The following is a 13335-nucleotide window of genomic DNA, read 5'->3' as shown; positions in this document are numbered from 1 at the left end:
GTTGTGCTGGTGACAGGCGGTTTATTCTATAGAAATTCTATAACAGGTTTTCCTATAGAAAATTACGTGTACAACAATTTCTTTTTATAATCAATCTTACAGTAGTATAACATTTATTTTTATAAAGATTTTTTCTATGAAAAACTTTTTTACAAAAGAAATATATAACAAAATTTCGTTTATAAAATTGTGTGTGTAACGGTTTTTTTACAATAGTATCTTTAATAGGAAATAGCTTTGTGTATAACAGTTTCATATATAGAACAATCTGTAGACTGTTTTTTGCACACTTCTTTAAGAAGATTTTGTATAAAACTATTTTGTCTATATTATGTTGTGTATAGACATTTTGTCTAATATAGTTATTTTTATTAAAAAAAACTGTATAATTACAGTTTTTTTGTTCATATTTTTGTGTATAACAGTATTTTGAACGTAAAATTCTAATACAATTCTAATAAAATTCTTTTTCTATAAAAATTTGTGTATAACAGTTTTTTATTCAAAATTTGCAATAGTTTTCTCTTTATGCTATTTTCTGATAAATGACTTTTTTTATAGGAGATTATTCATAAAATTATTTTATGTAAAATTGTGCATATTTAGGTGTATAACAGTGAACATTTAAATATATAACGGATCGCACATTGTTTTACGTATGTATATTATATTTTTGGGTGTAACAGTTCTATCTAAAGACAACTTGTTTGTATAAGACTTTCTATAGAAGATTTGGTTTATAACAGTATAACAAATTTTTTTCATAAAAGTTTTTCTACAGAGATTGTACATTTTTTTTAGAACATTTTGTATAACACATTTTTATGAATTTTTTATGTAATCATTTTAATAGTTTTGTATACCAAATCTGTGTATAACAGTTTCATCTATGAAAATATGAATTCTAATTTGTATGCTAAAAATGTTAAAAGGTACTATTTTTTATTCCATTCATTACCATCCCTGTTAGCAGCCATCTGGCAATACTAATTTCTTGCTCTCTTTAATTTTCGGAGAAAATAAACAAAATAGAATTGTCAAAATTTTTATCGAATTAATAATTTTTTGCAAAAGAAAGAAAAAACTGCAATTAGAAATATAGTTATTGTTTTTTTCTACTAATTTAGTAAAGAAAATACATTTAAATATTAAGCTTTTTAGAAAAGACACCACAAAACAATAAAAGGCAAGAAAAACTGATAATAAAAAGTCTAAAAAATAAAAATTTATTTGTTATGAAGAAAACAACAATAATTAACAATTGAAAATACAAATCATTGTCAATTTTGCAGTTCTAGAAACATACAAGAAAAAAACACAACAACACAAAACACAAAATCAAAGCAGACGTATACGAATGTGTGGAAAACCTAGAGTGTGTAAAGGAATTAATAACAATATCACATTACAACGTAGAAAGAAGAATACCTGCAGCATAATTGGACAAAGATAATACTAATAAGAAGAATTTAAAAGCAACAAAAAATGGCCATATATTGCTGGGGCAATACCGCCCATGGAGAATTGGGTTTGGGTGGTATTGAAGAAGAACAGGTAGTATTGAAAATGTGTTATTATTGTTGATTATTTTATGCCTACATTCCAACAATTAGATTTTAATGCCCAGAAAAATGAACTGGACGCCACCAGATGCATCTGTGATACAGGTCAGCTGTGGCCGTTGGCATACATTATTTTTGACTTCAGATGGCAAGATATTTTCATGTGGCAGCAATGACAATGGCCAGCTGGGGCATGAATTACCAACGAAAAGGCCACGTATGTCACCATTTAGTATGTACTGATAATCTCATCACAAAAAATGCTTTTATAACTCATTTTAATTAACCGTATATGTACACTATTTTGTTATCCTTCACCATGGTATTAAAGATTAGAACATATTAAGGGATTTCCCTAATTGCAAACTAGGGTGAAGGTTAATTAATTTAAATTATTTTTGTTTATACAGTAGGTTCCTATTAATATTGTAGTTCCTACCCCGGCTGTTTGTATATTTTTGTTCACTTTTTTATTATGTTTTTAGAACTAACAACAATTGCTGAATCCCACATTTGCCAAATTAAAAAAAAAACACACACACACTTTTTAACCTTTACTTACTTTTCATAAATAATCTTTCCTAAATCCATAGAATTAATAACCGAATTGGAAAATTATGTTATAACACGTATAAGCTGTGGTGCACGCCATTCAATGGCCCTTAATGAATGGGGTCAAATTTTTACTTGGGGTCATAACGACTATGGTCAATTGGGTATAACGAATAGTCATGATGTGGTCATACAACCGAAGATCGTGCGAAATTTAATTTCAAAACATATAGTACAAATTGCTTGTGGCAATAACCATAGTTTGGTCTTAACAAATTGTAAGTGTTTAAATAATAAAATACACATTTTCCAATTTTCGGAACAAATCAAACTTGTTTTTAATCTTATTTCAGGTGGTGAATTATATTCTTGGGGTTCCAATATCTATGGGCAATTGGGTGTGGCTTCCACTAGCGATTTAGTCCACTCAAATGTTCCTCGTTTGATAACCGCTTTACATGGTATACCCATTGCCTATATCGTTTGCGGAGGCAATCATTCATTTGTTATCTCTAAGTCTGGTGCTGTTTTCGGCTGGGGTCGTAATAATTGCGGCCAATTGGGCCTTAATGATTATGTCAATCGTTGTTATCCCACCCAGTTGAAAACTATGCGCAGTTTAGGTGTACGTTATATTGCCTGTGGTGATGAATTCTCTGTGTTCCTTACAAATGATGGTGGTGTTTTTACATGTGGCTCTGGCCGTTATGGTCAATTGGGTCATGGTGGTAATTCGAATGAAGTTTTACCACGTATGGTGGTTGAATTGATGGGCAGTACAGTAACACAAATAGCCTGTGGTACAAAACATACTCTAGCATTAGTGCCTTCTCGTGGTCGTGTTTATGGTTTTGGTTTAGGCTGTGCCGGTCAGCTGGGTACGAGAGTAACGAATAGCTCACCATTGCCGCAAGTTGTATTGGGGCCTTGGGTAAGTGAATAAGAAAAGAAGACAACTTTTTCTATAGAAAAGATGCTCGAGTGACAACTTTTTTGATATAAAAGTTGCTCTTAATAAGACAACTTTTTCTACAGAAAAGTTCCTCTTTTAAAAGTAAAATTTGTTTCTAAATTATGTTATAAAACATAACTTTTGTATTCCTAAAGGTTTCCCCCAGCGGTCAAGCCTTAATAGAATCCGAAATACCCGAAGATGTAGAATCGTCCTACATAATAAAACAAATATATTCGGGTGGGGATCATTCACTAGTCACTTGTACCTATTATGAGGATAAAATACCTGCCAACGATTGTCGTATCTATGAGTAAGTTTTATTTTAAAATGCATTTTTTTAAGTTTGTCTAAATTATTTTTATGATTCTAGCATGAAAACTCAGGTGCTGTTTTTAACCGAAGAATCTACGGAACAAATCTCTTTAGTTGAAAGTGATAGCACCGTCGATATGGATCTTTTAACATTGGTTGAATTAGTATTTAAAAGTCAAGCCTGTATCAACGGCTCATTTCTATTGCCCGACTATGGTCACTTTTGTTGCACCTCCAAACATCATGGTATTGATTTAAAATCAGCCGAAAAAGCTTTTGATTATTTGCGTAAAGTGGAAAATGAAAGTCTTAAGTCTGTGGTAAGTTATTTGAGATTTTATATTAAATAAATTTACATTTTTATTTGAATTTTAGATTTGGGATAAAATTACTAATGAATTGTTAAGCTCATTACAACCCTCACCCGCTGATGTTGAGACTTTAAGAGTTTATTTGCTGTTGCCTTTCTATCATGAATTTGTTAATTCGAAAAATTATGAAAAATTGCATATACCGTTTAGTAAAGCTATGTTGAGTTTAAATGATATACCTTTAAAAATTGTGGGCAAATGGTGGGGTCAAGTGCCTAACGAGGGATTTGAACATTTTGTATCGTGCTATAGAGATGTGGTGGCCTATATAATAAGTTTTAAAATACCACCCATAGTGGGTTGTAATTCTCAGAAAAGGGTAAGTTATTACATATATTTTTTAAACTTTTGTAAGTATTTAATAGCTTTCTATGTTTTAGCTTGTTAGATATAACTCTCATTTGGTGGCAGCTTTAAATATGTTAAAATTCCTTTGTAAAGTAAATAAAGCAGAACGTAAAGATGGCATAGGCCGTAAGGTATTCATCTGGCCGGAATTAACCGAGTTTGTGGATATACAACAGGAGTATTTGCACTGGTTATTGGATAAAAATGTAGGTTTTGCTAGGAAATTTAAGAAACTTTTCTATATTTGTAATAACTTTTCAAATTTTTAGAGGGATTCCTTTAATATTTGCAATTATGGTTTCTTATTCGATGCTGCTGCCAAAACTACTCTCTTGCAAACTGATCAAACCATACAAATGTATCAGGCCATGCAAAATGCCACCAATGATGTAAGTTTATTTTATAAAATCTCACAGTTCTTAATAAATTTCATTGAAAATTTCTTCTATTTAGAATTTCTTTAATATGATAGCATTTGGCACACCCGTCTCCCAGTTTATTGTGTTAAATGTTACACGTGAGAATCTGGTACAAGACACTATTCGGGAAATTGCCCGTTACAATCAAAGTGATTTGAAAAAACCACTCAAAGTTAAGTTTAGCGGTGAAGAAGCCGAAGATGCTGGTGGTGTACGCAAAGAGTTCTTTATGTTGCTTTTAAAAGATATCATTGATCCCAAATATGGCATGTTTAAGGAATACGATGATTCTCGGGTTGTTTGGTTTGCCGATGTTACCTTCGAAACTGAAACTATGTACTTTTTAATTGGTGTAATTTGTGGTCTGGCCATTTATAATTTTACCATCATTAACTTGCCTTTCCCTTTGGCTTTGTATAAGAAACTGTTAGATTTTGAAGTGGATTTAAGTGATCTTAGGGAACTCTCACCCACTTTGGCTAATTCTATGCAACAAATATTAGATTATGATGGTGATGATTTTGAGGAAATATTTGATTTACGTTTTGAAATATCAAGAGATATTTTTGGTGAATCAAAAACTGAACCTTTAAAGACGAATGGTGAAAATATTGTAGTGACTAAGGAGAATAGGTAAGAGGACTGTAGGGGGAAACTACTATTACAAATATTTTTAACTATCTTTTTTTCAGGCAAGAATTTGTTGATCTATATGTAGATTTCATTTTCAATAAGGCGGTGGCAGAACAATATACTGCTTTTAAAAGCGGTTTCATGAAGGTTAGTTGTTAAATAAACAGTTTCTATAAAAACTTTCTTTAAAAGGAAAAAATATAAATGTTATAGAGCAACTTTTCTATAGAACATGTTATCTTATTGAAAGCAATTTTTGCATAGAAAAAGTTGTCTTATTAAGAGCAACTCTTCTATAGAAAAGGCTGTCTTTTCTATAGAAAAAGTTGTCTTATTAAGAACAACTTTTCTATAGAAAAAGTTGTCTTATTAAGAACAACATTTTTACAGAAAAATATGTCTTATTAAGAGCAACTTTTCTATAGAAAAAGTTGTCTTATTTAGAGCAACTTTCTATAGAAAAACAACTTTTCTATAGAAAAAGTTCTCTTATTTAGACCAACTTTTCTATAGAAGAAGTTGTCTTATTAAGAGCAGCTTTTCTATAGAAAAATTTGTCACAATCGAGAAATTGTTTTTAATTATTTTTGTAAAATTCTATTTGTTCTTAAAGGTTTGCTCTGGAAGAGTATTAAAAATATTCAGACCAGAAGAATTAATGGCTATGGTAGTGGGCAATGAGGAGTACGATTGGAAAGCTTTAGAACTTAATTGTGAATATAAAAATGGTTATACATCCAGTGATGACACGGTATGTGAAAAAGATTTTTGGGAAAAACTTGAAGTGAATATCAAATTGTACTTAACAAAATATTTCTTTTTAGATTAAATGGTTTTGGGAGGTTTTCCAAGATTTACCTTTAAAAGAGAAAAAGAAATTTTTGTTATATTTGACAGGTAGTGATCGTATACCTATACAGGGTATGAAAGCTATTAAAGTAAGTGAAAGCTATTTTAATTTAATAAAATTTTAATTCAACTTGTTAAAATTTTTCTTTATTTTCAACAGATTTGCATACAACCCACAAATGATGATAAATTTTTACCAGTGGCTCATACTTGTTTCAATCTCTTGGATTTGCCACGTTACAAAACCAAGGAACGTCTGAAATATAAACTATTACAAGCAATACAACAAACTCAGGGTTTTAGTTTAGTATAACACTACACACACATACCATGTTTAACACATAAATACCGAGCTTGCTCTAATATCTTTTTATACTATGGCTTGGATGTTTTTGTTATGCTTTTTTGTCACACATTTTTTTTTTTAGCTCCACACTGTTCATCCTCATCAGCTCATATTAATAATTTAGTTTGATTAATTTAAGACAATTGAATTTTTGAATGACAATATTGTTATACTATACACATTCACACATTGTGGTTTATTTGAAAAATATTACGTTTTGTTTTTGGAATCTTAATTACTGCTGCCACTTTTAGTTGCAAATGGTTAGCATATTAAAATTTAACTCATCTATATTTATTTATGTTATGGAATTACCAGAAAACAAGACAAGGAGGTCTTTTGGTTAAAAAAAATAATAATTTGGCTTTTACGACTGATAATAATTTATAAAAGAGAAATCAACGGAAATATTTAATAAAAAATTTATATGCATTTTAAATGAAATGAAAATTATGAAGTTTTATTTAACGACCTATAACTAAAAAGTTTAAAATTTTATAAACAGTAAAAAAACTACTTCTCTATAGAACGAGTTTTCTTAATAAGAGCTACTTTTTTATAGAATAAGTTATTTTTTTAAGAACAACTTATCTATGGAAAATGATATTTGTTTAAAAGCATATTTTCTGTAGAAAAGTTGTCTGTTTAAAAACAACTTTTCTATGGGAAAAAGTTTGATCTTTGGAAATAGATGTTTGATTTAGAGCAACTTTTCTATAGAAATAGATATTTGATTAAGAGTTAAGTTTTCTATAGAAAAAGTTGTCTGATTAAAGCAAAAAAATAGAAAAAGAACATTTTTTTTATGTAGAAAAAGTTGTCTTATTAGAGCAACTTTTCTATAGAAAAAGTTGACTTATTAAGAGCAACTCTTCTATAGAAAAAGTTGTCTTATTAAGAGCAACTCTTCTATAGAAAAAGTTGTCTTATTAAGAGCAACTTTTCTATAGAAAAAGTTGTCTTATTAAGAGCAACTTTTCTATAGAAAAAGTTGTCTTATTAAGAGCAACTTTTCTATAGAAAAAGTTGTCTTATTAAGAGCAACTTTTCTATAGAAAAAGTTGTCTTATTAAGAGCAACTTTTCTATAGAAAAAGTTGTCTTATTAAGAGCAACTTTTCTATAGAAAAAGTTGTCTTATTAAGAGCAACTTTTCTATAGAAAAAGTTGTCTTATTAAGAGCAACTTTTCTATAGAAAAAGTTGTCTTATTAAGAGCAACTTTTCTATAGAAAAAGTTGTCTTATTAAGAGCAAATTTTCTATAGAAAAAGTTGTCTTATTAAGAGCAACTTTTCTATAGAAAAAGTTGTCTTATTAAGAGCAACTTTTCTATAGAAAAAGTTGTCTTATTAAGAGCAACTTTTCTATAGAAAAAGTTGTCTTATTAAGAGCAACTTTTCTATAGAAAAAGTTGTCTTATTAAGAGCAACTTTTCTATAGAAAAAGTTGTATTATTAAGAGCAACTTTTCTATAGAAAAAGTTGTTTTATTAAGAGCAACTTTTCTATAGAAAAAGTTGTCTTATTAAGAACAACTTTTCTATAGAAAAAGTTGTCTTATTAAGAACAACTTTTCTATAGAAAAAGTTGTCTTATTAAGAGCAACTTTTCTATAGAAAAAGTTGTCTTATTAAGAGCAACTTTTCTATAGAAAAAGTTGTCTTATTAAGAACAACTTTTCTATAGAAAAAGTTGTCTTATTAAGAACAACTTTTCTATAGAAAAAGTTGTCTTATTAAGAGCAACTTTTCTATAGAAAAAGTTGTCTTATTAAAAGCAACTTTTCTATAGAAAAAGTTGTCTTATTAAGAGCAACTTTTCTATAGAAAAAGTTGTCTTATTAAGAGCAACTTTTCTATAGAAAAAGATGTCTTATTAAGACAACTTTTTCTATAGAAAAAGTTGTCTTATTAAGAGCAACTTTTCTATAGAAAAAGTTGTCTTATTAAGAGCAACTTTTCTATAGAAAAAGTTGTCTTATTAAGAGCAACTTTTCTATAGAAAAAGTTGTCTTATTAAGAGCAACTTTCCTATAGAAAAAGTTGTCTTATTAAGAGCAACTTTCCTATAGAAAAAGTTGTCTTATTAAGAGCAACTTTCCTATAGAAAAAGTTGTCTTATTAAGAGCAACTTTTCTATAGAAAAAGTTATCTTATTAAGAGCAATTTTTCTATAGAAAAAGTTGTCTTATTAAGAGCAACTTTTCTATAGAAAAAGTTGTCTTATTAAGAGCAACTTTTCTATAGAAAAAGTTGTCTTATTAGGAGCAACTTTTCTAAAGAAAAAGTTGTCTTATTAGGAGCAACTTTTCTAAAGAAAAAGTTGTCTTATTAGGAGCAACTTTTCTAAAGAAAAAGTTGTCTTATTAAGAGCAACTTTCCTATATTGTTGTTGTCTTATTAAGAGCAACTTTTCTATAGAAAAAGTTGTCTTATTAGGAGCAACTTTTCTAAAGAAAAAGTTGTCTTATTAAGAGTTGTCTTATTAAAAGCAACTTTTCTAATGAAAAATTGTCTTATTAAGAGCATCTTTTCTATAGTAAAAGTCGTCTTAATAAGAGCAATTTTTCTATATTTAAAGTTTTCTTATAAAGAGGAAACCTACATTTTTATAGAAAAAGTCGTGTGTTTAAGAGTAACTGTTCTGTAGGAAAAGTTGTCTGTTCAAGAGCAACTTTTCTATAGAAGAGTTTGGATATTGTTTTAGTCCCTATAATAAAAACTATTTACAATTTTTGACATTAAGTGCCACACAAAAATTTATTTACGTTTTTCTTTTTTTGTTTTTTAGAAAGTATTACAATTTTTTAGTTTTTTTTTTTTTTTTTAATTTACGTTTACGATTTTGTTTTTTGTTTTAATACATATATAATTATTAAATAGTAGTAGTAAGTTTTTTTTTTGTTTTTTCCTTTAATTTTTCTGAAAATTTTATTAGCACAAATATACTAAATTGTTTTTTTTTTTTTTTTTTGTTGTTTTTTCTCATAGGCTTATCAATAAAATGCCCAGTTAGTGGTTTTATTTAAATGTTATATGTTATAATTGATTTCTTTATTCTTATGATTTTTTTTATATTTCTCAATAATTCTTTTGTTGTAGTTTTCAAAACAATTACAATTACATACTGAACTGAGTCATTATTTGTATTATGTAGGGGAAAGAAGTGGTTGGTTGGTTGTTTGGTTTAGTTGGTTATTTTGGGGTATGATGTGGTTGCTTGATTTATGTGTTTTTTCTATACTATTTGTTTGTTACTGTAATTCGTTTATATATTAATTTATTATGAGTATGAGTGAGTTTTTTAAGTATTTGGTTTTTTTTTATAGCAAAAAGGTTGCAAACTTTAATGTTGTTGTACTTATTGTACGAGTAACAGCAAAAAACTACTATAAAAATTGAATTTTTTGGGCTTTTTGTTTTGTTTTTTTTTAAGGAGAGCTACTAATTGTTTTTAATTTTTGTAAATTTTTTTGTTTGTTTTTAGTTTTAACTTAAGAACAATAAAACTTGATTATTTATTTTTGATAAATTTGGTTTATAAGCATTTTGTTTGGTAAAAAAACTTAATTTTTAGTCAAAATATATAAAAAAAAAAATAAAGTGTTAAAGTTTTTTTTTAGTTTGTTTTGTGTATCTTTATTATTAATTAATATAATTACAAAAACAATTATAAATTTAAATTAATTAATGCACATTGATAGAGAGAGAGAATGAGTGAGTGTAGTATAAAGAGAAAAGAAGCTAAATAATAACAAACTTATTAAATTTAGTGAGGAATTTGTTTTAAATGTTTGAAAGCAAGTATTGTTAAAGGAATTACTAAATTCCTTTAAAAAATAAGTTTCAAAGAAAAAAAAAAACTTAAAAAAACTTTTTATTTCTTGTTTTTGTTATGATAAAACTATAAACAAAACTTTTTTGCAAAATTTGCCATGCATTGGCATTATCTTATCAGCAATCTTATATATAAAAAAATTTTAATTGATTAGAATTTAGGGTTTTGGGTAAAAGAAAGCAAAATTCTAAATTTGTAACAGGAATGAATAAACATGAAAAAATCATAAATATTAAGCAAAAGAAAGCTTAAAAAGAAGTATTTTTTGTAAGGAAAACAAAGACTCCTAAACTAAAACCCTTACACTTTTTAATTTCTAGCAGTTTAAACCTAGAGTGTTTATTCTGTATCATGATTCGAAAGAGAAATTTTTTAAGTTTTTCAAAACTTTGCCTTTGAATTGTTGCAATCTTTCTTTTGTAAATAGTATAATACTTTATATAATTGTGTTTTTTTAATAAAAAGAATAAATTTAAAAGACGTTAAACATCGTTAATACTAAAACTAATATGGCTATAAATGTTTTGTTAACAGAATTTCACAAATAAAAAGTAACTAATTATATTCGGCTAGGACGAATCTTTTATACCTTTCACCATGGTATATTTTAATAAAAATATTAATTAATGCGTAAACCTCAAAAAAATTTGCGGGTTACTGAGAAATTCGAATCGATAGCTAACAATTTCGATTATGTCTTTTAAAAACATTGAGTTTAGTAAACTTTTTCTTTTGAAAATACAGAGTAACCCCTTGATGATAATATGTCGTTGTCGTTGATCTTTAGAAACTCGATTTCAACAATTAAACTGAATTAAGGTCAGATGGACAGACAGACATTACAAATGGTTGGACAAACTTATCTATATGTATTCTTCTCAACAAGGTGAAAGCTATAAACGATTTTGTTTACTTTAAACTGTTAGAAAATAAAATAAAAAATATATAAAATTAACATTAAACTTTCAAACATTTAAACTTAAACTTTAAAATCCAGTTCTTAACAGATTATCTAGATGTTAATTAAAATCTTATTAAAATTCCAATTAGAATCTCCAAAAAATATGTTAAGAACTAGAAAATAATTCCCCAAACTTTGAAATATTATAAAATAAATAAATGTTTATGTTTCAGACTAATAAAGAACATTATAAAGTATTTAAAAAAGAAGTCATTAAGGAGCTCTTATTACTCCAACTGCAGTTGTGCAGTTATGTTATTGATATACTCACAGTTAAGCAAAATTTTATAATAAAACTGCTGATAGGTATATCTTTAAAATAACATATAAACAGTAATTAAATCAACTGGAGGTTAAACAATTTAATATCAAAAATCTATAATTAAAGGTTTTGGTTTTACGAAAAATCAGCCATTAACTTAATTTGAAAGCAAATACTTTTTAAAATAATACCTTTAATAAACAAATATTATAGATTATTCATATAAGGGAACTGAAACTATTTTATATAAAAAACAAAATAAGAAATTAATAAGCAAATTTTAAGCTGCAAATACACCTACAAACATTCTACAAGAAAAATAAGGTTAGTCATAGTTCTCAATAGAAAAAGTCTGAAGAAAATTATCCTTTTTTTTCATAAAATTAGAGTTTTAGTAAATGTTGTGAAAAACTTTTGTGGAAATAGAAAATATGGATTTTTATATTGAATCTGGTGATTTGTTGTTTTGTTAAACGTTAAAACACGTTGACCTGGTGACAATATTTTTTTGTTTTATCAAGGTCTGGAAGACCATATTGACTTCATACTTTATTGACTATTGCTACAATTAGTGTACAAAAAAATTGGTATTGTTTTTGTTTTGTTTTTATATATATATAAATATTGGCTGGCGGTTTACAATTACTCCTTTACTTGTCTGTCTATCTATCCTTGTTACAGCTAGTGCTGCAGAACGCTTCCTTTTTTCTTCCTATCCTTTCTATATTAGTGTGTATGTGTGTTTTTGCAAATTTTCTTTGTTTCAATGTAAGTTTGTTGTTATTATTATTATTTTTGCGTTAAAGTGTGTGCTTTTGTTTTTTCTTAAGAATTTCCAGATTTTTTGTGAAATTATAGTAACGTACATTTGCGTTTGGACTTGGGCTGCAAAACTGGACACAATACTGAACGTATAGCTTCATCGAAAACAGTCTTTAGGCCTTTTTGTGTCAAAGCTGAACACTCTAAATACTTAACAGCTCCAATCTCCTTGGCCATAGCCAATCCCTGGGGATAGGTGATGGGCGCCAGTTTCTTATCGCGCAACTTTTCAATGGTGTTCTTGTCATCTCGTAAATCCAATTTAGTACCCACTAATATAATGGGTGTGTTGGGGCAGTGATGGCGTACCTCCGGATACCATTTGGCTCGTACATTCTCAAATGAAGCCGGATTCACCAAAGAGAAACAGATCAAAAACACATCAGTCTGTGGATACGACAGTGGACGCAAACGATCATAATCCTCCTGGCCAGCTGTATCCCAAAGGCCCAGATTAATGGGCTTGGCGTCTACCATAACATTGGCCGAGTAGTTGTCGAATACGGTGGGTATATATTCTCCCGGAAAAGCATTTGTCGTATAACTGATGAGTAGACAGGTCTTACCGACTGCACCGTCACCCACCACGACGCACTTGATTGCTTGCATTTTTTTCTTTTTTTATATTTTCTTTATACTTGTCGTTTTTTATTTTCTATCTTCTCAAAACTGTTGAGCTTTTTATTAAGCAAAAAATTTGTGTTTAAAGTAGTGTGCTGTGGTTTTTATCAAAATTAATAATAAAATTTGTAGTTTTTAAATATAAAATATCTAAATATTTCTTTTTTCTATTTTTTGCACAGTAGAGAAAAACAATTTTTCACTTTACTAATAGAAGTCCCAAGTCACTTGAAAATACCGACGTTAAACAACAGGCGATGGCTGAATATGAGCCGAGTTGCCACTTGCTAAAAAATAACCAGTGTTAATATGATAACCAAATAACTGTGGACGTTTCAGGTTCTAATATGAATTTATCAGAGTTGTCAGAGTTTTTGTTATGGATTTTATGAATTAGGAGGGTAATTGGAAAAATTGATTAACGGGATTGTGATATTTAATTAAATCAGAAGTATTAATAATGTTAGTTGTTCTACTTGACATTTA

At 28.1% G+C, this 13335-nt stretch overlaps 2 protein-coding genes across 4 annotated transcripts; one reads left to right on the top strand and one right to left on the bottom strand.

The window, feature by feature from the left end:
- Positions 1-975: 975 nt before the first annotated feature.
- Positions 976-6555, top strand: LOC119608255 (probable E3 ubiquitin-protein ligase HERC4). Of its 3 annotated transcripts, none has more exons than XM_037962594.1 (15): positions 976-1186; positions 1293-1554; positions 1614-1779; positions 2156-2392; positions 2468-3045; positions 3222-3379; positions 3440-3701; positions 3757-4071; positions 4133-4306; positions 4370-4489; positions 4554-5152; positions 5212-5299; positions 5766-5903; positions 5977-6090; positions 6162-6555. In XM_037962594.1, the coding sequence occupies exons 2-15, from the start codon at positions 1486-1488 to the stop codon at positions 6312-6314; spliced, it is 3171 nt and encodes a 1056-aa protein (XP_037818522.1). In that variant the 5' UTR covers positions 976-1186; positions 1293-1485; the 3' UTR covers positions 6315-6555. The 3 variants fall into 3 exon arrangements, with proteins under 3 accessions (XP_037818522.1, XP_037818520.1, XP_037818521.1); XM_037962592.1 differs by having other exon boundaries at positions 1614-1794; XM_037962593.1 differs by lacking the exon at positions 976-1186 and having other exon boundaries at positions 1213-1554; positions 1614-1794.
- A 4077-nt stretch (positions 6556-10632) lies between these two features.
- Positions 10633-13118, bottom strand: LOC119608259 (ras-related protein Rac1). The gene has a single exon (XM_037962606.1). The coding sequence runs from the start codon at positions 12835-12837 to the stop codon at positions 12259-12261; it is 579 nt and encodes a 192-aa protein (XP_037818534.1). The 5' UTR covers positions 12838-13118; the 3' UTR covers positions 10633-12258.
- Positions 13119-13335: the final 217 nt, after the last annotated feature.

The sequence above is a fragment of the Lucilia sericata genome, unplaced genomic scaffold (genome assembly GCF_015586225.1).
Source record: "Lucilia sericata isolate MDLA Ls3-8-SP2 unplaced genomic scaffold, ASM1558622v1 Contig000815F_arrow, whole genome shotgun sequence".
Classification (NCBI taxonomy): domain Eukaryota; kingdom Metazoa; phylum Arthropoda; class Insecta; order Diptera; family Calliphoridae; genus Lucilia; species Lucilia sericata.
The sequence above is the reverse complement of the archived record's forward strand: the minus strand, read 5'-3'. Positions and strand labels throughout refer to the sequence as shown.